Source organism: Homalodisca vitripennis, chromosome 2 (assembly GCF_021130785.1).
Source record: "Homalodisca vitripennis isolate AUS2020 chromosome 2, UT_GWSS_2.1, whole genome shotgun sequence".
Lineage (NCBI taxonomy): Eukaryota > Metazoa > Arthropoda > Insecta > Hemiptera > Cicadellidae > Homalodisca > Homalodisca vitripennis.
This window is the reverse complement of record NC_060208.1, coordinates 177,931,515-177,955,352: the sequence shown is the minus strand read 5'-3', so window position 1 is coordinate 177,955,352 and position 23,838 is coordinate 177,931,515. Positions and strand designations below refer to the sequence as shown.

The window sequence follows — 23,838 nt, the reverse complement described above, 5'->3', positions numbered from 1 at the left end:
TAGTATTTATTAGGTATTAATTTTGAGAGTACAGTAGCAGTTTTTTACAGTGGGTTTTGTATGGGTATTCATTAATTGCCTGTGTTATTTGTTCATAACATATTTTGAGCCTTGGATTAGCTATTCCACTGCTAGAATGTTATATGATCTGAGGTATTCGAGCATGTAAGTCACATAATTCTCATCAAAAAATTACTCACACTAAATTTAAAATCTCTCTTGGTGTATCACGATTTTTATGAACATGATGGATAACATTTCATAGTGTAATTTGATTTGATAAATCACTACTTTAATAATTAAATTCTTGAAATTAAAACATATTTAGTCTTGCATTATGATGGAAAATAGATAAACCTTTTCCTTTTGCATTCTGCATGTTGTAGTGGATAATAGTGCGTTAAGTTTGGGGCCTGAAATTGGACAGCAGTAGATAGATAACATTCGGCACACTAGGTTTGAAGCTCTTATATTGTCGTACAAGTCTGGCAATCACACTGTATTGGTGGCTGCATGAAAAAGGCCACTTTTTGTGTCAATGCTTTATTTACTTTTTATATTTAGCTCTTTGTCGTCGACTTTTTTCAATCTCGAACATGGATCCAGAAGACAAGTCTGCAACAGCATTAGATTCCAAACGCTGCATTAAGAAGAAGATGAACTGGAGGTCCTCATATTAAATCAACCCTTCCCACCATGGCTATGATGTGTGTAGAAAACTCAGTTACTCCACCTTGATTAAAGATTGTGTCAGTAACATCGTAGTGAACTTAGTTGTGCACCTGATGAGACAGTGAGAGTGCTTATTCACCTGGAATAGACTATATTTTGTAATCTAGATGTCTCTGACATCAAAACGAAAATTGTTCGTTTTGAGCATCTTCTTTATTGACTTTTCTTCAGATGAAAATGGCTGTAGATTTCAGGAGTCAAGTCTGTAACAGCATCAGATTACATGCGCTGGTGTTAAGAGGAAGGTAAACTGGAGCTAAATTCAACATTCACATGTGTATGCTGTTACAATGTTTACATATTTTACTGATGACTGTATCTCTATAAATTATTGCAGGAAGATGTAGCAGTGAGTCGAATTGTTGCTTTTGACCCCAATGGTGATGGGAGTGGAGTGTGGAACAGTTTAGCAAAGAATGGCCAACTAACTTCCCAGACTAGTGATAAAGTTGGTATGTTTCTGTTCTGTTCTAAGTCTGTTTTTAAACACAAGCCTGGTTACTGAAGTAAGCACTTAACATTATGTTGGCTGTGGAGATGCTGATCATCCACTGCCTTGCTGATCAGTAAATCCTTTCCATAATAATTTTAATATTGAGAGAATTAAAGTAGATTCTAGTAGAATTTATTTTTAAATTGTTGGAATATGATAACATGTTTTACAAAAAGTAATAACCCTGCCAGTGGCATGGGTACAATTTAAAATTTAAAGAGGTTTCACAACATTTTGGTAAGATTACAGTTTCCTTACAAGGACCACCATCAATCGGTTCAGGTTCCAACAATCGAGGGTTTGCTTTACAAATAGTCATGTCAATCATCTTTGTTATACATGCTTCCTCCTTTTTCTAGGTAATTTAGTATCCTATTTTTAGTATTCAGCTCCCTTTCCATCATAGCACACATATACATTCATCAGTTGTGTCAGTTGGTCCATTAGACCTGTTTGTGGCTCCCACTGTAACATGTTTTGTAATATCTTACCCATGCTTAAACAATTTTATCCTATGTTCTTCTTTCTTTATCTTTTAACATTTCTTTTTCATCCTAACACTCTTTATTTGCCTGTATTTTATTTAGTTTATCTTTGTCACTCCTATTTTGCTTATTAAACAAGTCTATAGCCTTTACACTTTATAGTCTGTACTGTATTATTTCTCTTTCACAGTACATGACAACTCAGCATGTCAGAATTGGCACATACACTTTCTCTTCTATAAAAAAAGTAACTTTCCTACATTGCTTTCTTGACTGTTACCATGTAATAATGTGTTTCATATATCCCTGCCTCTTCAACAATAATGCATCCAGCTGCTTTGAATACCGCTTGAATAATAGAAGCACAGGCTATAGTGGAAAGTGAGGATTGACAGTACTTTTTAAAGCTACACATTTGGACTCAGCAAGCCAATAGTTGATAAATAGCTTGTTTTTATTAAAATTCTTTCGAATTAAAACAGAAACTAACTGAACAATTTGGTCAAATTAATTTATCTGGTTGGCAAATATTAAACAAAATTGTAGGAGGGAAAGATAACTAGAGGAAGTTCTCTCAAGTTTGACTCCAGTAGGTCGAGAGGTGGCGTGTGCTGTGTGTGCCTACGTGGAGGTGCCCCCAGGGAACATGAAAACTTTGGAGTTCGCTCTGGTCTGGGACATGCCTAGGATTCACTTTCATCTCAACACCAAGGAGCACTACAGGTGAGCTACTGTAGCACTTCCATGTGATTTAATTTGTATTTAAAGCATCATACTATTTGAAACGGGATGAATTCTGATGTATTTTTTCATTATATTTAATCCTCTGTGTAATCAGCATTGGATCTAATCACTTGCTCATCTAGTGCTGTGATACTACGTTGAGCCTTCATTATCTTTACAATATATGGTTGATCAGAGCAGGGTAAATGTTATTTTATCAATCAATCAATCAATCATTCTTTATTACAATATCATCAAGACATGTGATAGAGTCAAGGTACAAAATTAGTGATTCAAACTAAAGGCTTAATATTCTGCTTCAAATGTTCATGTTGTCCTGATGCAGTTGGTGTTTTCTATAAATTCTTGAAGAGTGTAGACAGGTCTCTCAAGCAGCCACCTCTTAAGTTCCTTCTTCAGCTCCAGTCCTGTCAGGCTTCCCAGGGTTGGCGGGAGCAGGTTTTTCAGTCTTCGGCCAGCATATGTTGGTTTTTTCTCCTTAAGGGATGTGCAATGTATTGGCAGGATGCATTGTGACGCATGCCAGGTATCATAGGAGTGGAGGTCTCTTCCTGTAGGGACATTTGTTCTATCAACGTGCAGTATGACTTCCTGTATGTAGAGAGCCACCACAGTCATTATTCCTAGTGTTTCGAATGCTTTTCGGCAGGACTCCCGCGGCCCAAGGTCTGCAAGAGCCCTTATTGCTTTTTTTTGAAGGATAAGTATTCGGTTGACATTAGCAGCTGATGTTCCTCCCCATATAATGAGGCCATATCTGATATGGGCTTCTATTAGTGCATAATATGCTGTTTTTGCTGCTTGAGGGCCACCAATTTGTTTGATCCTTCGCACAACGTAAATACCTGAGCTGATCTTCGTGCACATGCTGTCTACGTGGTGATTCCAGGAAAGCTTATCATCCAAGGTTAGCCCGAGAAATTTCATATGTCTTTCCATCAGTACGCCTGGGGTCTCAAGAATTTCTTCTCTCTTCCTGCTGAAATTCATCTGGGATGTCTTGGAGGGGTTTACTGCTAGGTCATTTGCTTTACAGTATTGAAATGCTTTATTCAGAGCGGTTGCTGTGTCTGTGTAAAGATCATTTGCAGTGGTGTTTTTGAGCAGTATCGTTGTATCGTCTGCATACATTACTGTCATTGTATTCGGGTTCTGAATATAGCTAGCAAAATCGTTTGTCAGCAGTATGAATAAGACTGGTCCCAGGACGGATCCTTGGGGCACACCACGTGTCACTGGCAATGGGTTGGAGCGGTGCTTGCTCGTGACACGGTTCTTGGTTTGTTGCAATTCTGTGACCTGCGTTCGCCCTTTCAGGTAGCTTATGAACCAGCTTTTTGACAAATGTCTTACTCCAAGGCCTTCTAGTTTTTCTGAGATTAATTCATGCCCTAGGCAGTCGAAGGCCTTGCTGTAGTCTAGAAATACAGCTGTGACAAAATTTCCTTTGTCAATTTGTTCTACAAGAAACTCTACCAGGCTCACTATGGCAGAGGTCGTTGACCTACCTCTTAAAAATCCGTGTTGGCTTTCTGTTACAAGATGTTGATGGTTGAGGTGGCTCATAAGACTTCTCAGTGCTATTTTTTCGATTATTTTGGAGAATGTCGATATCAAAAAGATCGGTCTATAGTTTTGGGTTTCTGTCGTTTCTCCTTTTTTGTGCAGAGGGTATACTTTGCTTATTTTGAGGTCTGAGGGAAAGTGACCATTTTGAAAGGATTTATTTATTATGCCTGCCAGGGGGGTTGTCAATTCATGTTTGAGGTGTTTCACCATCTTTGATGAGTAGTCATCGACACCACTTGAGGATTTGGATTTTAGGGAGTCAGTTATATCTTCCACTTCTTTAGGGGTGGTTCTACTCAAAAGGAGCTCTTGATGGGTGTTTCCTAATGTTTGTAGGTTGATCATATCATTGACTTTCTCTGGTAAGTCCGAGTGTTGTTGAAGGGTGGTTTCAGCTATCCGGGTGAAGAATGTGTTCAGGTGTTCAGCCACCTCTGCGGGATCACTGGTCATTTGATTGTTGATTTTCAGCTGTATTTTTGTATTCCTTTCTTTTTTCCCTCTTCTTTCTGAGTTTATTATCTGCCATAAGGCTTTTGATTTATTGTCGGACTGTTCGATGAATTCAGCTGTTGAAGTTTGTCTTAGGTTTCTCAGTTTCAGATCATAAACTGATCATTTACACTGTTAAATGCTTCTGCAGTTATAGTATGACTGGTTTTTTTTTCTTATTACTAAACAATAGTACCATGTACAGTTATCCTATTCAGTTGTCAATTACCATTGTATATTCCATTGTATTGTTGAAACAAGAACACATAAATGACAGCTATCATAAATGTCTCAAATCATTTATTTCTTGAGGGCTGTGCAACATCTCATCATGCTGTTACTATAACAAATGAATTCAAGATATTTTGTGCTCAGATGTAGTTTAATAGTGACAGTTTAATTAAATCATGTGGTGATTTCCAAAGGGATAGATAGTTCTCTCGAAAATCTTGAATTTAAACCACAATCTCAAATACAGATTTGGACTTACAATCATGATATCTCATATTCTGAGTGTAAGAAACTGACTTTCACTTGACGACTTTTAGAGTTCCCAACCACTAGCTGTTAAACTTGGATGTTGAATGTTTCGGAAGTGATTTTGGAGATATCTTCCAATTAACATAACTTATCTCGTGAGTGTTGGAGATCCCATATAAAAATGTTTTCTAATGCAAAGTTGTGGGTAACAACCTATATATATTTAGAAATTCACTTCTTTCAAGTCACTGCTCAGGAACTATAAGACAAATTTTGTTATTGTTATGTGGTATCTCCTTGTAAACTTTAGTTATGTTTTGCTATGATTATGACAGTATATTTTTAACTGTTTATATATAACTGATGCTATAATTATATAGCTCATCACTATAAAAACTGCATGCACATATCCAACAAATCTTCTATTATTTTATTTACTATTACCAGACATTCAGCAACATGTTTGATTTCTAGTTTTAATTCTTTTTTTATTTTATTGACTAAACTCAATCTGTTGGTCAAGATATTATCAATGCTTTTGTCTACGTTCTGCACCTATATTTAATGTACTACTTACAATATTTCAGGTACTACACAAAGTATTTTGGGAAAGATGGTGAAGCTGGGCCAGTGATAAGCCACTTTTCACTTGCAAACTTCAGTAGATGGGAAGAAGAGATTTCAGCATGGCAAAGGCCAATTTTAGAAGACTTGTAAGTACTGAATTTAACTAAACTATCTATCTCTAATTTTTCAAAATTGAATTCCTATTTTATTTCTAAATAGACAGTCAAACACACATTGGTAATGTAATCCAACGCATATATTTGCACTGATATTTTGGATCTGGAATATTCCTGAACAATGAAGCCTGATATATGGGTAAAACAAACCAATTCACCATAGCTGATATATCAATGTGTTGATCCCAAATGGCTATGCATTAATTTTTTATTGCAGTGAAATTATTCACATATTAGTGTCATGATTTATATTCCTAAACAACCAAATACTGATGTATTATATATGCGGCTAAATCACCACACATTGATGTATTAGTGCCAATTTTAAAAAGTTTTTTTGTATGTTCCAGTTTATTTAGCTGACTGTAATCTAATTTCTTTTCAAAGAATAGTAAATAATCTTAGAAACTTAGTAAAATAGCAGATCTATTCATTATTTGTATCTCCTTACTTATAGGTGGGTACATAAAAAATTGAAATCTAATTAGGCTTTATAGATTGCACTTTCTTATATTTGTGTAACTTTCCATAAATAAATCCTTTTATTAGATAATTTTGTAATTATAAAAAGAAGCTTTTAATTTATTGTAAAAATGTTTGTCATTTAGTTTGTGTGTTTTAGATTACTTAAAAAGTAATTTGGTAACTGTAAAGCCTAGTTAGATTTGAAATTTGTATGTGCAATTAAAAAATTATCCCTCTCATAAAAACACTAATTTTTATTAGATTAGATTAGAAAGGAGATAAGGACCTTTAGGTTCCTAGCTCACTGTTAGTAAGGCCTGCCTACTCCTGTACCATCTACCTAATACTGATGTCAAAATCATCATTTTGCTATTGATTTTCCAAATAGGGCCTTTCTCCAAACCACAAGTTTTTCACAATCCAAAGAGTGCAAGTATTCCCTGAATTTGACCATGTCCAATAATACGAGAGATGACTTGTTTCAAAAGGCCTTTACTTAGCTTCTTCAGCCAGGTAGTGAACTGGGTGATAAATTTCTTGGCAAACTCTGCAACAAGTGCTTATCTATGAACTATTTTCTAATGGCTAATACTATTACCACAAGCTGATTCAGGCCCAAGAAAGTGCTTCTTCAAATTTCTCGTTGATTCGTCAGCATGTTCATTGCCTTCAGAATCAAAATGTTCAGGAATCCAGCTGACGTGTAGTTAATTAAGATTAGGTAGAACAAATAAAGTCTTAAAGCATTCCCATACTAGCTTTGATGAAATTTTTGTCAATTTAAGGGCCAAAAGAGTAGCTTGGCTATAAGATCCTGGCTATCTATTGATAGACCTAATTCCTTGTCAATCCTATATTGGTACAGACTAGAACAGGGTAGATTTCAGCCTGAATGACTGCGGTGATCTCCAAAACTTTGTTAGGAGCTTTTCTGGGAAATGAACTGTACACATCATCTATTATTAGTGGCAATTTTAGTGGCATTGCCTGTTGGGTCCAGTTACAGTTGATGTGTTTGTGTAAGCAGTTTCACTTTGCCATCTTCTTTGCTTCAATGGATTTATGTGATTCTCAATCTCATCCATGTAATTTTACCTATTAATCAGGAGCATCTGTATACTACTCCAGGTTACCTTTGTCTAGATTTATTTCTTCTCCAATTGTCTTGGACTTGGATGTTTACAGTAAAGGGGACGTCATGTCTAGTATTGGATCAGATACAATTTTAACAATGGTTTGTCCTTACTAATTGAGATTGCCCTCCAGTGGTCGATCATTTTTATTTGGTAAGCGATTTTGTATTTGAATTGTTAAAACAAAATTATCTTTGGTAAAAAAAAATAAAAATTAATTTTGTAATTAATTAAATTTAATTAAAAATAAAATAAAATATAATATAATTATACAAATATATATATATATATATATATATATATATATATATATATATATATATATATATATATATATATATATATATATATTTACACACACATATTATGTTACAATGTCTTGTATTAGTATTCTAGATGTGTATGGTTGTGATATGTTGTACATTTTCCAGGAAACTGCCTGAGTGGTATAAGAGTGCAATTTTCAACGAAGTCTACTATGTGGCAGATGGAGGGACAGTGTGGCTGTTGATGGATGATGTTGAGTCTTTATCGTCTACAGATCCGAGGTTTGTTGACAAAAAGTAAAGATATAAGTTCATTATAACAATGGTTGGGTTGGCTGAGGAACTGATTTAACTAGATTTCCATTTTTTTTTTATCTTACCCAACTAAATTGTCAGGCATTCTGCATTCACGAGAGGAAATGTCAAAAGTTATATTCATCTAGAATGTTTTGTGAACTTATACTGTCAATTAAGCTTATTATCCATGTATATATATTGGACAGTTAAATATATATCATGTCAATTAAATTCAATAGATTTTTAAAAATATGTATTATTTTTTATTTTATTTTTTTAGTTTGGAACTATAAAACATATATTTGTTTTAAGGAGGGTGAATTGACAGTATAATATCCTAAAAGTACATTTAATTATGAATAGACCGTGAAAATCTTAAGTAATTTGGGTTAAAAACTGTTCAAGTTGTAGTAAAAATAAGTAAATAGTTACTTACATGAGTTTGATGCAATTTTCACCAGCTACTTATAAGGTCTCTTTGTCAATAATAAATAAAGTACATTACTGCAAGTGTACAAAAGCTCATTATATTTATAGAAAGCTAATTTTTAAAGGACAAACAAATGTTTCACACTATTTACATTATTTACACTTTTTTACTTTTTACTGACACACGTGCTTGACGAGGCATTCCGCGTGAACGCCCTGCCCGCACTTTACACACACTGTGCGCGATCTACGTTTTTTTCCTTCAGGATGGTTGTCACCTGAACACATTCTACAGAGTTTTTCCTTCTTCTCTGGGAGCTTCCTAAGTCCAAAATTAGCTGAAGGGCCATCTCCACCGCCTTGAAGATTATGGGGTACAGATTTGACAGCCATCCATTCTGAGGCAAGTTCTCCCACAATTTCCTTCATGAAATCAGCTCTACGTAGCCGCCGTTCGGTGGTATTCAATTTGTATAGGATGAATGCGTTTAGCACCATGCGGCCAAAAACATTAAATATAACCTTTTTTGCGTGCTTCATAGTTCTACGTTCATCCATATATACATACAACATTTGGTCAGAGGAATCGATACCACCCATACCACGGTTGTATTGATGGGCAATTTTAGTTTTAGTCTTTATAAGGAGACGACCACTTCTTCTAATAGAGTATGCCTCAGAAGCAGCCTGGCAGTCAGTTGATAGGATTCAAAATTGAGAGGAGTTGCTCTTTTTTTCCCTATGCGCCATAATAAGCATTGGGCCTTTCCTTACATAGGTCTTTTGACCAACAGCATACTTTCCCAATAACTGTTTAGGTATACCTTTCCTGTCTTTCCTAATAGTTCCAGTAACAAAAGTTTGGTGACTGTACAAAGTTCTAGCAAGTGCAATTGAAGTAAAAGAATTGAAGTCAAGAAACATATGGTGCCCTTTTCCCAAACAATTTGCCATTCTTAGCAAGGTCAGTACAACTGTGCCTCCCAAACCCGTCTCAACAACTCTTTCATTTTCTTCTGATCTTTGAGCTCCTTTATAACAGTAAAAAGATACACAGTAGCGTGTTATTGAATCGCAAAGGACCCACAATTTAATACCCCACTTGTGGTGTTTTTTTTTGGGCAGGTACTGAGTAAGTCCAATTCGTTTTTTAGTTCCCACCAAAGACTCATCTACAGATAGGGCTTTAGTTGGCTTGTAATGAAGCTTGAACAGCCGGTTTGCATGGTCGATTATAGGTTGAAACCTACCACAAGGGTCATACCCAGGATTTCTGTGAGGGACTAGTTTAGTGACATCTACAATGTGGAAAAATTTTAATACCAAAATGAATCTATTTGAAGTCATCACTTTGCCAAAAAATGGAGTGGTTTGTTTGAAATGGGTATCCCAATAGCTGGCAATACTAGGCTTGTTGATCATGCCCATGTTCAGTATGATTGCCAAAAAAGCTTTCATCTCAGCTAGGGTAACATCTACCCACTTTCTGACTCGACTGAAAGGCGATAAGGTCTGCTCATTGTCAGCAATGTAGTTCCTAGCATACCTGTTTGTCTCAGTAACAAAAACATTCAAAATTGCAGTTGTATAAAAACAGTTTTATGTACTCTATAGGTTTCGAGTTTTGTGGAGGGCAGTGTTTAGGTCCACTTACTTCAGAAAATGTAAATTGGTGATTGTAAGGTGGATCATTGCCTTCCTCTACTTCGTCCCAACTACTATCATCATCGTCAGCTGGATCATTTTGTGGAACATTTTGATTATCAGTTGTATCGTTTTGTGGGACATTTTGACTAGCCCCAGTTCTTTCCAAACTAACTGTACAACGCCTACGACGCTTCGGAACTGATAGATTTGGCCTATGCGTAGGCGGAGTTTCATCTACCTCAGAGTCAGATGATGACACATCAAGCTGGTTACGGCTGCTAATTGGTAATTGTATGTTACCTCGTTGAAGTCCTGTTGAGGTTGATGGTTGATAAGGATCATAACTAGGATCCTCGTCCGTGTCATCTATGAAATCATTGCTAGATTGTTGATCAGAATCACTGCTATCTACATTAGAAGAATGTTCGGAGTCACTGTCACTTCGGAAATTCAAACCAGCAGTTTGAACAATGTTTATTAGAGTATTCTCCCTAACGGGAGATTTTGATCGTTTTCCACTCATTATTATAACACTTCACAGAGATAATGTAAACAGCGCACAATAACCTCAAAAGAACAGACAGGCAGCCGCGAAAACAACAAAAGGCACCAAGTGAGCGATTCGTGTTGGCACTGCCAGTGCAAGCCCGCCCGCATGCCAAGGCCACTCGAATCGTGGCAGTGGTCTTGGATTCATTACAGCGGATGTATGTAAAAAGAGCATAAACACTTATTTTCTTGTATAGCATGTATTCCTCTACTGATTGATATATAGTTACGCTGGTTTATTTAAAAAAATTACATTAAAACAAATTGATTGCGAAACAACGATATATTGTTCTGAAACAGTTTTCAGAAAAACTACCAACAACGATATATCGTTGTGAAACAGTTTTCGGTAAAACTATCTACAACGATATATCGTTGTGAAACAGCCAACGGGTTAACTTCTAACAGCTACAGTATTAGTTATCTCTTATGTATTAATGGTATTTTTTAACCTTTTTTTAAACTTTGAACAGCGATTTCTTCCGACTGGACCAATCTTTTGAAGTCCGGTTTGCGGCATTGTTTTCAGTTCAAGTAGACATTTAAAATGATGTACAACTCAACATAGGCTGTCATTAAAGATTTTCTTATAACCCCCGACGGGCCGTCCCCCAAAGGTGAAATCCGACCACTATGTACACAGAAAAGTAGCTTACAATTTCCAATAACAGTATACCAAATTTGGTTGTGATATCTCTTATCGTTTAAAAGTTATAAAGTCGTCCTAAGACTTAATGGTCACCCTGTATACAGGGTGCGGCAGCATAACTTCCTTTTTTAAAATGCGCGCCATTCAGTTAGTTGATGTCATAGCGGAGCGCTAGTGGTCTCATTCAAGAGGGGGTACTGTAAAGTTTTGTCCCGACACGGTTCAGTCCCCATCATGCGTTGGAATAGTGAGGAGCGTGCCTTTGCCGTTGAGGCCTACTTTTCAAGCGGATGTTCGGTGATTGCAACACAGCGTGCAATTCGGAATCGCTTTAATTTAGCCCCGTTGGCTCCCGTCCCAGACCGCAAATCAATTGTTACATGGGTCACTACATTCAGACAAACTGCAAGTGCGACAAAACGAAGAACTGGAGTCCCTCGGCCCGTTAGATCACCTGAGAACATTGAAGCAGTGAGAGCGTCAATGTTGTGATCACCACGGCGTTCTGCGCGCAAACACGCATCTGCCCTTGGACTATCCGATCGTTCTGTGAGAAGAATTCTTCGTGATGATCTTCATTTTCATCCCTATAAGATGGCGATAGTGCAGGAACTTTCAGAACGTGACTTCAATTCTCGGATGAACGCGTGTGAGCTTCTTCTTGATGTCGTTCCCGAGGGTGCTATTGTTTTTTTTTAGTGATGAAGCCCATTTTCATTTGTGTGGGTTGGTTAACAAACAAAACATGCGCTACTGGGCTGACACCAACCCTCGAGAATTGCATCAAAGGCCGTTGCATTCACCGAAAGTCACAGTGTGGTGTGCAATTTCCTCAGCTGGAATTATTGGTCCCTGGTTTTTTGAGGAAAATGAGGTTACAGTGACAGTGACTTCGGACCGGTATGTAAACATGCTACAGAATTTTTTTTTTCATGGCTAAAAGATTTGGATTTGGGGGACACTTGGTTCCAACAAGACGGTGCAACAGCACACACTTCGAGAGTATCGATGGCTGTTTTGAGGGAAAACTTTCCAGAGCGCCTTATCTCAATTAGAGGCGATTTGGAATGGCCGGCACGCTCTCCCGATCTGTCACCTTGTGATTTTTTTCTATGGGGTTTTTTGAAATCCCGTGTTTATGTGAACCGTCCAAAAACCCTACAAGATTTGAAGACCAACAACCGAGAAGAAATTGCCAACATAACACCTGCTACGCTAACAACAGTCAAGACAAACGCCAGAAATCGGCTTACGCAATGTATGGAGAATGGGGGACGTCACCTAACAGATTTGATCTTCAAAACAATGTAAATAAAAACTTTAGACATGTACCTACATTATAAAAAATAAATCAATATTTTCTGATGCATACAATCGTTTTTATTGAGTTTTGAAAAAAAGGAAGTTATGCTGCCGCACCCTCTATATATATATATATCGATGCTATAAAACGATAACTGTTCAAAAAAGCAAAAAGAAGTTGTAACTTGACACAAAAATTGATCTTGTAAATGAAGGTTCATATAACACAAAAGTTGACTGAAAACTTAATGGTTTTTATCTTAAGATTCAATAAACTACTGTTCAGATGCGAGGTGTAGAAGAGAAATGAATTGTCTCTCTATGAAATATTAAATGTAATGTTACTCTGACAGATGGTCAATAAATCCTAATGACAGATATATTAGGAACATTTTATTGAATAACAGATGAATTTTAGACTTCTCAGGCATGTATAACTTTTGATGTGGCACTATAAAGTAGCTACTAAGACTTTAACAAATTATTATTTATTTTTTTTGGGAGTATAAATATTAAAATTAAAATCACTTAAGTTTTTTATTTTTGTATAGAGGTCAAAATTTATAGTGCATGTAAAATTTCAATTATGCCACTAAAAGTAACAATTTTCATTGTCTGGGAAATAATAATAGGTTGAAACAGTAAATTTGTTTAAATTGTTGGCAGGAGGGAATTTGGTAGATTTGCGTACCTTGAAGGTCACGAGTATCGGATGTACAACACCTATGATGTTCACTTCTATGCATCGTTTACGCTCTCGCAGCTCTGGCCCCAGCTGCAGGCCTGTTTGCAGTTTGACTTCCGTGACACAGTGTTGCGCGAGGAGACCGAGCAGAGGGTGCATCTATTCGATGGGAAGATTGCAAACAGAAAGGATATCAATGCGATACCTCACGATCTGGGAGACCCAAGTAAGATATGTGTCTTGGTTTTCCAATAACTACAATTTAAAGGTTTTCTAATAACTCTTCAGGTTGGCGATGCTTGATAACAGTATTTGAAATATAATGTGCGATTAATACCAATAAAAGTGCCATAAGTGTGTTAAATACAAAAGAGCCTGATTAAAAATAGTCTTATTGCAAATCTTACAATAACATAGATTCATTTTGAAAATATAGTTTGCTTTGTTGTTATTGTATGTAATGAAAAGCTGTTAAAAATCTTGAGTTTTTGTTTCAAAGAAAAAAATAGTAAAAATAATAATTTGTTTTTTCACTTTATTCAATGTGTGATTATTCTTGTATCAATTGATTTTTGTAAAATACAAATCAGAGTCTGGTAATCATATCCAATTTTCTATACATTTTCTTTGACACCTGGCATTCACCAAAGTTAGGGTAGGAACAGTTTTTGAAGTATATTAGGGTTTTACTGTCTTGGTTCAATCAACCAAAATATTTTTTATTCATAATATGCAATGTACAGAATAGTGTCAAATATGTATTTATAACTATCAAATAATTATAACAATATATGTTAACAGTCAATGAAATTTTAAAGTGATAATTTCATTATATTGTTATTTCAATAATACATTATTGGGTAGAAAAAATATAAGAAAGCTCTTATAACTCTTATAAAAGAGCTTTGCTTACAAAAATGAAATTTTTGGGTTCTCAGAACTGCTTATTGAGGCCATTATTGATGTTTCATCATTTCAAAAGGACAGTACATGAGAAGTCAGTCAAAAATCTTCAATGTAAGCATAGGTGAAGTTGGTATCAAATAAAAGGCTTTTTCAGAGAAATTATATTTCACAAACCGGACCTCAAAAGGTTAATACTGTGCAGAGTTACGGGCATTTAAATTTCATACCTGACAATTTGGTTGATTATTGTTCAATCTCATGGCTTTAAGTAAATGATGTTCAGTCAAATTGAAAGTCCATTAAACGAAGTTCACTCAAAAAAAAGTTTCAATACAAAATAAGCTGTGAAAAATAAATTTTATTTTGTATCTTTTACAACAGATGTTCAAATTGAGCTCCAAGTACTTGTTAGTAATGTGCTAGCTGTGATAAATATCAGCCAATGTCACATTTTGGTTCAGGTTCAATTAAATTTGTGGAATAACCTTTCCTAAGCCTCTTAATTCTGTGCAACTCCTGCATGCAGAGGAGTATAAGTTTATTGTATTTTTCACAGGGTCGGCTCACAGTTCCACATCATACTAGAGTTAACGATGGGAGAATTCAGTACTCTGGTTACCGCTTGACCCCTGGACAAGATGGCAATGTGCCATTTTTTGTAATTTCGTATGAGATTAAACTGTACACATTTTCTATGGCTCACACCTCTGCCTTAAAAATAGTCGGCGATTTAGAGTGCTTAGTTCGCAGTCCAAAATACGCCCGCTCCAGTTGCCTTATTGGTGTTTGACTCATCTGTATACCACGTGTGGTATGCTTCTAAAGTGCAGTATATTTTCTCTCCATTCTTTTTTAATGCTCAAACGTACATGGTAGGTTTTCTAAAATTGTACTCTTTAGTCATAACATTGCTAGGTAGCTTTAGGTTATGACTAGAAATATTATTCATAATTTGCATAAAGATTATATAATTCTGTCAACATCAATATCTGATCGTTGTGGATTTTAAAGAAAACTATTGGTTAACTGATATTCACTTAAATGATAACTATAAGGTACTGACAGACATTGTCCATGGCCAGGTGAGGAGCCGTTTGTGTTGATCAATGCCTACAATATCCACGACGTGTCAGAGTGGCGAGACTTGAACCTCAAGTTTGTGCTCCAGTGTTATCGTGACTACGTGCTGTCCCGGAACGTTCAGTACCTGCGGGACATGTGGACTCAGGTGTTGGCAGTCATGAGCAAGGCCGAGACCTGGGACACGGACGGTGATGGTGTCATCGAGAATGCAGGCGCTGCTGATCAGACATATGATGCATGGATTATGACCGGCACCAGGTGAAACCTTCTGTTATAGATGTTATTGAGCTTCAGTATCGTTAAAATTTACTGAACTTTTTGCCACCATAGTAATTATCAAAATAAAAGAGAGTGAAAGGAGAAATTATTAGATGAAGTGGTATGTTTGTACTCAATGGCAATATTTGGAGTATTTGATATATTATGGTTGAACTTAGATAAAAACATTTTTAACTACTTAATTTTTTTTCAATGTTTCTCACATTTTTAAAATGGGCGTAAGGATTTTGTTTACTTTCTAATACACTTTCATTGATTATTTTACACAGCATTACTTAGCTAAATAAAAATCATATTTTTGGCAATGTGTGCTACACTTTTTTCTATAAACAATTCGTCCCTCTTATTTTTTAATTTCATATGTGCTCATGGATGTTTAACAAGTTTTTGTCAGTATACAGTGTTTGATAATTCATATCCAAATAAACATATAATTTATGTTGATTGTTTCATAACATTTGTGTCTATCCATAGTGCCTACTGTGGCAGTCTATGGCTGGCCAGCCTGTGCTGTGTGACCAAGATGGCTGCTATTCTCGACTGCCCAGAAGTAGCTGAGAAGTATTCCACTCTACTGACAAAGGCAAAGGCTTCTTTCCACAAAAAACTCTGGAATGGTAACTATATATATATATATATATATATTCAATATTCTATTAAGATTGTATGTATATGTCAAAACTTACAGTAGTATAGAATAAGCACAGTCTCTTATGGATGTACAGATTTGGGTACACTTATTCTTGCATAGAAACTTCGATCTGTGAATATTATGGGGTATACACAAAAGAAGTAAACAACTTTGTTCAAAAATTGTAGCGAAGTTTTACTAACTGAGAAAGATAAGACTGAGAACTGAGAAGTACACCATTAGAAAGATAAAAACCTCATATACTACAAGTGCTCAATATGTGAACCTCGGCTTGCTTTGCAGACACCTATTCTAAAATCAAATTCTGATCAAACTTCTTGAAGGGTCTCATCAACACTTGTACTGCAGCAGTATTGCGATGCCTGAGCTCTAATAGATTCAACAGCAAAAGAAGAACAAAAACTCTTGTCTTTCACATAACCCCACCAAAAAATCGCGTGTAGTTAAGTCCGGGCTTCGTGGAGGTCAACGTAAGAGATGCAAATTGTCGTCAGCAGCACTGCCAATCCAGTGCTACGTTATAGTCTCATCAAGAGTCTCTTACATCATATAGCCAGTGTGGTGGTGCACCTAAACATAGTCATCACTGTCTTCCTCGAGTTGAGGCATCAACCATTCACTCAGCATGTCTAAGTAAACAATTCCTCTGGTGGTTGCCTCTTGAAAATAAAAAATGGACCATACACCTTCTTCTTTGATATAGCATAAAAAACTTTCAGTTTATGTGAATCTCTCTCATGTTCAATAGGCGCTCGGGATTTTCGGTCTCCCATACTCTTACATACTAATAAATAATATAATAATAAGTTCTTTATTTTCTCAATTTGCAAACACTTTAGCAATTTCTGAAATAAAATCATCAACACATAAAGAAATAAGACTTTTCACATAAAAAACTTACATAAATAAAATGTCCTTGCCAAGCCTGACTGAAAAGTGAAAACCAAACTCTAAATACATACAAACTAAAAATTAATCTTAAATACACACAATAACAAAAAATAATAAATTACTTAACAAATGATGCTTTTATTATTAAAATATATATATACTTACATTTTCTTATTGTTCTTTTAGGACAAGAAGGTTATAAATTGCACTTAGTCCTATAAGAACCTTAGTGCTGCTTCCGAAGTGACAGGATATTCAGGATGGGTAAGGTTAGGGAGTAGGGGCCGCATCCTATCGAGATCCATTAGGAAGAATTAGGGCACTAATCTCAATGTCATATCTCCCCGGAAGAAGGGGAGGCCAGTTCTGAACCAACCTCTCCAGTCAAAGTAGGCAGGGGGTGGCACACCCTTGTTGAGGCTAGCAAAAACCTGAGGTTAGGAAACAAACCCCACCAACTCTAACAGTCATCTCCCACAGTAGACTAGAGCTATTGAATTGCTCTTGAACCCCAGAATCTCGAAATTTGCGGTGCCGCTCCTAGACATCCATAAGGATTTAAGTGCCCAGATTTAAGTGACACATCGGTTTTTGCTGTGCCCAGTGTAAGTTCAACTGGAAGGTATTCACTGACAGTTTTAGCAGGTTAGAGTAATGGGACTGAAGCCCTTTATGCGTAATGTTTAAATGTTGGTGTAGTCATTAGCAACCATAATCTGTAACTAACTCAATTTATCCATTTTAGTGACTGAAACCCTTTTTGCATGAAGCGATTCATAAACTTTGTTCAGCCTTGTTCATGGTAGTCTCTATAGCAAAACACATAATTTGATCTTGGCAGGCCGCCCAAAACAATTGACAGATAAATTTGGCTTTTAGCAAGAATGATCTGCTTTTGACAGGAGTAATAAAGGTAGTTGCAAATGCCTTGGTACATTCAGCATTGATAATTGCAGGAAGAGGAATTTCAGAGAAAATGAAAATAAGAGATTTTTACTCTCTCATTTTGGATTAATATTATAAAAGTGAGATTTTTTGTATTTAAAAATATGCATGTGTTCTCTATTGTTCTCATTTTAATAAAGTAAGCTTCATTTGAATACATTTTTATTCATTTTTTAACTTTTTCCAAACTTGAAAACCACTTTTCATATTGTCAGAACAAAGGAATTTCTGAGCACTTGTGAATATTTATTGATGCTAGACAAGTAAGTACTTCTGTTTTGTGACATAAGATTTACTTATTTAACAAATCAATTAGGAGGAAATAATTTCTGAAATTCAAGATGCTGTTCATGATACAAGCGTAAAAATGTTACAGGCCAATACTACAACTTTGACAGTGCACAACGTCCCCACTCCACATCAGTAATGGCAGATCAGCTCTGTGGTCTTTGGTATTTACACGCATGTTCTATCACGGATGAGGTAAGCTAGTAATTTTGTTTTTGATTTATGAAGTACATGGTGCAGTAAGTAGGGTGTACATTGTTACACAAACATGTGACAACATGTACAAGGTGGAATAAAACAATGTTATAAGCTGACAAAGAAGTTCAAAATCAAATTATAACATATGGTAGTATAAAATTGTAAATCTGACAAGGTACTGCATAACATCACTGTGTTTACGTAAAAAAAACACCCATAGTTGTTATAATACCATATTGTTATAGAGCATTAAATAATCGTTGGAATAGAAATGTTCAAAAACTAAATAAAAGTAAATAATTTTCCCGGCAAAGTGGCCTAATTACTATAATCTAGTAACATTTAACAGTAATTGTTATGGGAAAGGACTACAGAGCGGCGCAGTATCTAATGAGGAAAGCTCAACAGTAGTAAGCTTGCTTAAGCTGTGGTAGTAAAAGTATTAAAGAAAAACAGCTTCCAAGTTGGATTAAAAATTTAAAGAAATGCAAGACTTTTATATTATTTAAAATGATATAATTATTTAAAAATATGTTCTGATGTTCTCTATATACATGTTTTATTTAGCATAACTGTACAGTTATCTTGTATGCTCCCAGGTGTTTCCTCAAGCAAATGTGAAGAGTGCTCTTGAGACCATATACCGGCTGAACGTAAAGGGATTCCGAGATGGCAAGATGGGAGCTGTCAACGGAATGTTGCCGGAGGGAACCATTGATGACTTTGCTATTCAAAGTGAAGAGGTTTGGACGGGTGTCACCTATGGCTTGGCTTCCCTCATGATTTTCGAGGTAAGATAATCTGAAGATTATCCAAGAGAAACTGTATAGACAAATTATGAAGTACAGGTCCCATGGCAGGTGCACCAAGAAGTAGGTGTACTATTATTTTGTGTGAGGATAAACTAATCAATATTTCTTATAAGATGTCCATAAATTCGAACAAGTCAGTGATAAAACCCACACAGAAAACTGGTGTTGTCAGAATGGCTCACACAGATATAAGGAGAACAGGACTTTTCCCTTAAAAGTGACAATTATACAAGAATTAAAACCATTGTGAATGAATAATTAAATAATTTCATTCAAAAAAATGGAATTGATATTTTTAATTAATCGTTTCCACTGATTAGGTGTGGTTTCATTTATCCATGTACATGAATTCGCTACATTCTTACACTTAGATGACTGTATATCCATTTTTTCTGAACCACTTCTTTCAGTAAAAATTAGATTTGGGATTGCAATTTCAAGTCTGAATATATATATATATATATATATATATATATATATATATATATATATATATTAATGTTAATTTGCTATTGAATCAAATAGATAACTGCAATGTACTTAATTGGTTATTGAATGCATATATTGAAATTTTCATATAGAGTAAGATTGTTCTTGTGAAGTTAGTTTCTAAGTGAAGTTCGGTTTGGTTGCCAGTTTATTTTCAAAAAAAGTACAGACGTTAAAGAGCTTAGTGTCTCAATGTTTTTGCTTTGCCAGTCGTAGTGTTAATATTTGATTTAAATAGATTCGTATTGTTTGTAAAATTGTTTAATATTTCTAACAAGTTGTTCACTGATATTTGTTTGATGATTGTTTGATAATGTCGAACATGTAGATGTATTTATGAACAGAATTTAAGATGAATTAACCTTCTTCCTTTGGTTTTACAATGAATAAGATAGAAGTCTTATGTAATTAAAGATAGATCAATGATAAAGGAAATCAAACATTTTTGAACCCTTAGGGCATGGTTGAAGAAGGGTTCCACACAGCAAGTGGAATCTACGAGACGGTCTACAATCGCATAGGTCTTGGATTCGAGACACCAGAAGCATTGCATCACTCCAATAGTTACCGTTCCATCGGATATATGCGGCCCTTGAGCATCTGGGCAATACAGATGGCGTGGCAGAGGCGGCAGCAAGCTTCTGGCGAGTAACACTCTAGAGGGCTCAACTCTATTGTCATCACTAAATCATTACATTGAAAATCTGGCTGAAGAAGTCTAAAGGAGGAAGTTGATTTAAACTGTTGTGACTTCAAAGTCTCTTCATATGATTGAATTAAATTGTTCCTAAATTATTTAACTTTTCTGATTGCTTTAGTTATCACTTGTTATATAAACTATTATTAATGTTTTTTTTTTTTTTTTAATAACGTAGAACATTAGTAGTTTAATAACACACAGAAGTAATAAATTTATCCAGATTTTCAAAACACATTTTTGAACACTGTGGATTGTTGGATGACAAATGTACATAGCATTCCAGTGAGTTTCTCCATGGATATAAATATTCAATGTAGATAAATTGTTCAGCTTTGAAAGAGACACCACGGAATGTATCTGCACAATAGCAAGAATGTATTTAATACTTGAATTCTACTTGAAACATTATACCACCCAACCGATGACTGAGAGTATCTAAATCCTTCTACCTGTTCACTTGTACATTATAAAGAAATTCATCAATATTCATCTTAATCTAGAATCCTTCATTTCTTTCTTTTCATTACTTTTAAATATGGAATACAATGGTAAGGAGAAATGTCACATCTTTTCTCCTGAGAATGAGGAGGAGGAAGTTGTAAACCTTTTGCTATGCACAGTCGGCGGATTCTGGAAGTTCCATTTGTTGTGTTTTGTTTTCTCCTTTAATACCAGTTTTACTCCCGCTTTTGTAATACTTGCTGGAATCTGTTAACATGTTTTCAATAACTTTGGTGAATTACATGGAAACATAGAACTCATTTAATAATTATTAGTTTGTTATTGTAATGTGTTGCAGACTCAGTTGACTGCTAAGTCAGCTGTGATTTCATGTATAAAATATTGCAAAGTTAGGTTTCATTATTGTTTACAAAATAATAAGAAATATTTTTGTAATGAATTAAGTAAATGTAACTATGTAAAAAAATTTGTTTTCGAAGAATATAAATTTTGTTTAAAATTAAGAAAAAGCTGCAATGTGCAGGCTTTGTCAAAGTAAAATATCTGAGCTTTTGTAGGATCCTTGATTTGATGGAATGAAAAGGATTAATAAAATGAAAACATATGAAAGATTCAAAATGGAAAACATGTTTACATTTTAGATCACACAGTACATATGAATTAGGTATATTATATGTTATATAGTTGACGTCAATTGTGATTAACAGGATTTATATTTTCAGTTGTGAGATTTCTGTAAGACATACTTAAGTTAAGTAACTTAAAATATTATTACCAGTAATTCATTTATTATTTTAATATACATTTTTCCTTATACAAATTTTCATTTCTTTATTATAGTTAGTAATTTTATTGTAAGTTATATTTGATGTTATTTATTTATATACACTTCAAGTAAAGCATTTTAAATGTTTAGTGACAGTACCTAGTCCCACCTCAAGTAGTTAACTAGTCTTATATAATCAATAGTATTGATATGCTTAGCTTTTACAATTAATGTCCATTAATGCCCATTTACCATTGCTCAATAGAACATTTCTGTTAGAGAACTATACGAGTTAAAGTGACCTTTTACAATGGTTATGTATACAGGTTGAATCTTGTTGCAAAATTCAACTAAGGTAATATATTTATATGATAAAGGTGCTTGCAGACTAGATAAATACATAATGTTAAGCATCTGTTATTTTGTGTCTCAATTAGATTTGATATGATAGGTATGCATATGTATAATATGTTTGCCAATTTGTGTTTAGTTTGTTTAGTATTATTTTCATGTTCAAATAGGTCCATAAAATCGACTATAAATATGTTAAATGTTACATCAATATAAATCTGTAATATTGTTCCATTGATTTTGTTTTCAAAAATATATGCATTCTATTATGTTTATTGTGTGCTACATAACATTTGAATGAAGCTGCAAGTCACCTTTAAATATAAGAGACACTTTCATGTATGTATATTATATGAGCTGCCTACAATATTAAGCGTATCATAGTCTTATAAAGCGGATTCGACAAGTAAATTGCCTTAAATGTACCATGTCATGAGTAAGACTGTGATACACAACCACAACAGTGTAATGTAGTATAATGAGCATTTTACGTATTAATATTTTATGTCTTATATTAAACAAGGTTGAAATTCATATTTGTGTTTTTTACTTTTATTGTGATTGTGACATTTTATTTTGTATGCAAAAAACAATGTTTTATTTAATGGTTTGTTGCCATCTTGTAGTTGATGTTTTAATTATGGTGCTATAATTGTTGTTTTACTTTTTAATAGTATTCTGTGTTTTATGTATCAATAAACCATATATTTAATGGAAATTGTTAATTATTATTTTCATTCTTTCTTATCGAAATACTGACATTTCCTTTGAAATACAGTTGTATGAAAAACTATTCATTATATACATTTTTCAGATTAGAAAAAATTAAAAAGAATTAAAGGTTCAAAATGAACATGAGTTTCTTATGAACTGTTGTGTGCTATTAAATAATCTTATTGCATTTTCAGCTCATTAGGTGTTTTAAGAGAAGCTCCATAGTTTTGAACAATCACAGAAAATCTATGGGTTGAGATGGATAGGTTTTTTTTACCGATGATAAGGAGAAATTCTTTTTTGTTTGTTTGGTAATTGTTTTATATCTTTTTTGTTTTCAGATTTAAGGATTTTCAGTTTTGAGTGTCTAGACTGCCCAATATCTTTGTAGTAGGTGCCCTCCATTGGACTTGAGGACATGGGTTATCATTAGCTGAGATGAGACTTATGACGTTTGTCATTTGTTTTCATCAAGGTCTTAACCATCACCTTCAATGGTGTACAGTTAGAGCAAGAAGGAATATTTTGAGGGGTTGAAGCTGCAGCTTGTGCGTAAGATAAATCTTTCCAACAGTTCTTTTCCTGTATTCCTTGCGAACATCAACAAACAATAACTTATTTAAAGTGGCTATATATATTATTTCTTTTTTCTCTAAGTATATTTTACAATTTCTTGAAGCTTCACAGTTTCCCTTTGCAATTTCTGCACAAGAGTGCAGGATATCAGATTATTTATTGTGGTATTCTTCAGCACACTGCATATATATTTCTGTGGTTTTACAAAATTTACTTGAGTGGCCGCACTTTTGGCATTTAAAACCTCTTTGGGGGTTCCTAAAACAAGAGCGTACTGAAAGAATGAGGTATCCTGCTTTGATGGTTTCTGGGGTATGAGGCAAACTGAATGTCAGAATATACCCAGGTGTAGGAATTTGTTTTGTTCCCTCCATTCAAATAATCCTGACATTTGTTACCTGGCTTGCATGCAGTTCTTTCACCTCCTCCAGATCGCATTCAAGTAGCAGTTTAACATCATAACCAGGATGATTTTGGGTAGTTTTAAATATTTTTTTTATTGCATCGGTGTTATTTGTCTGAGTATTTTAGTAGACAGACAGTTTGATTGTTTCCCAATTTTATAT

At 34.7% G+C, this 23,838-nt stretch overlaps 1 protein-coding gene across 3 annotated transcripts in view; it reads left to right on the top strand.

The window, feature by feature from the left end:
* The window catches only part of LOC124355092 (non-lysosomal glucosylceramidase), a 56,351-nt gene extending 33,651 nt beyond the window's left edge, over positions 1–22,700 (top strand). For 2 of the 3 annotated variants that reach the window (XM_046806036.1, XM_046806038.1), the window contains exons 8-17: positions 1,070–1,184; positions 2,301–2,433; positions 5,583–5,708; positions 7,768–7,884; positions 13,142–13,386; positions 15,149–15,407; positions 15,903–16,045; positions 18,293–18,399; positions 19,002–19,193; positions 20,161–22,700. In XM_046806036.1, coding sequence (XP_046661992.1) covers positions 1,070–1,184; positions 2,301–2,433; positions 5,583–5,708; positions 7,768–7,884; positions 13,142–13,386; positions 15,149–15,407; positions 15,903–16,045; positions 18,293–18,399; positions 19,002–19,193; positions 20,161–20,355 — 1,632 coding nt within the window. In that variant the 3' untranslated portion in view covers positions 20,356–22,700. The remainder of the gene's footprint in view (positions 1–1,069; positions 1,185–2,300; positions 2,434–5,582; positions 5,709–7,767; positions 7,885–13,141; positions 13,387–15,148; positions 15,408–15,902; positions 16,046–18,292; positions 18,400–19,001; positions 19,194–20,160) is intronic. The other variant, XM_046806037.1, reaches the window with a different exon arrangement.
* The last annotated feature ends 1,138 nt before the right edge of the window (positions 22,701–23,838 follow it).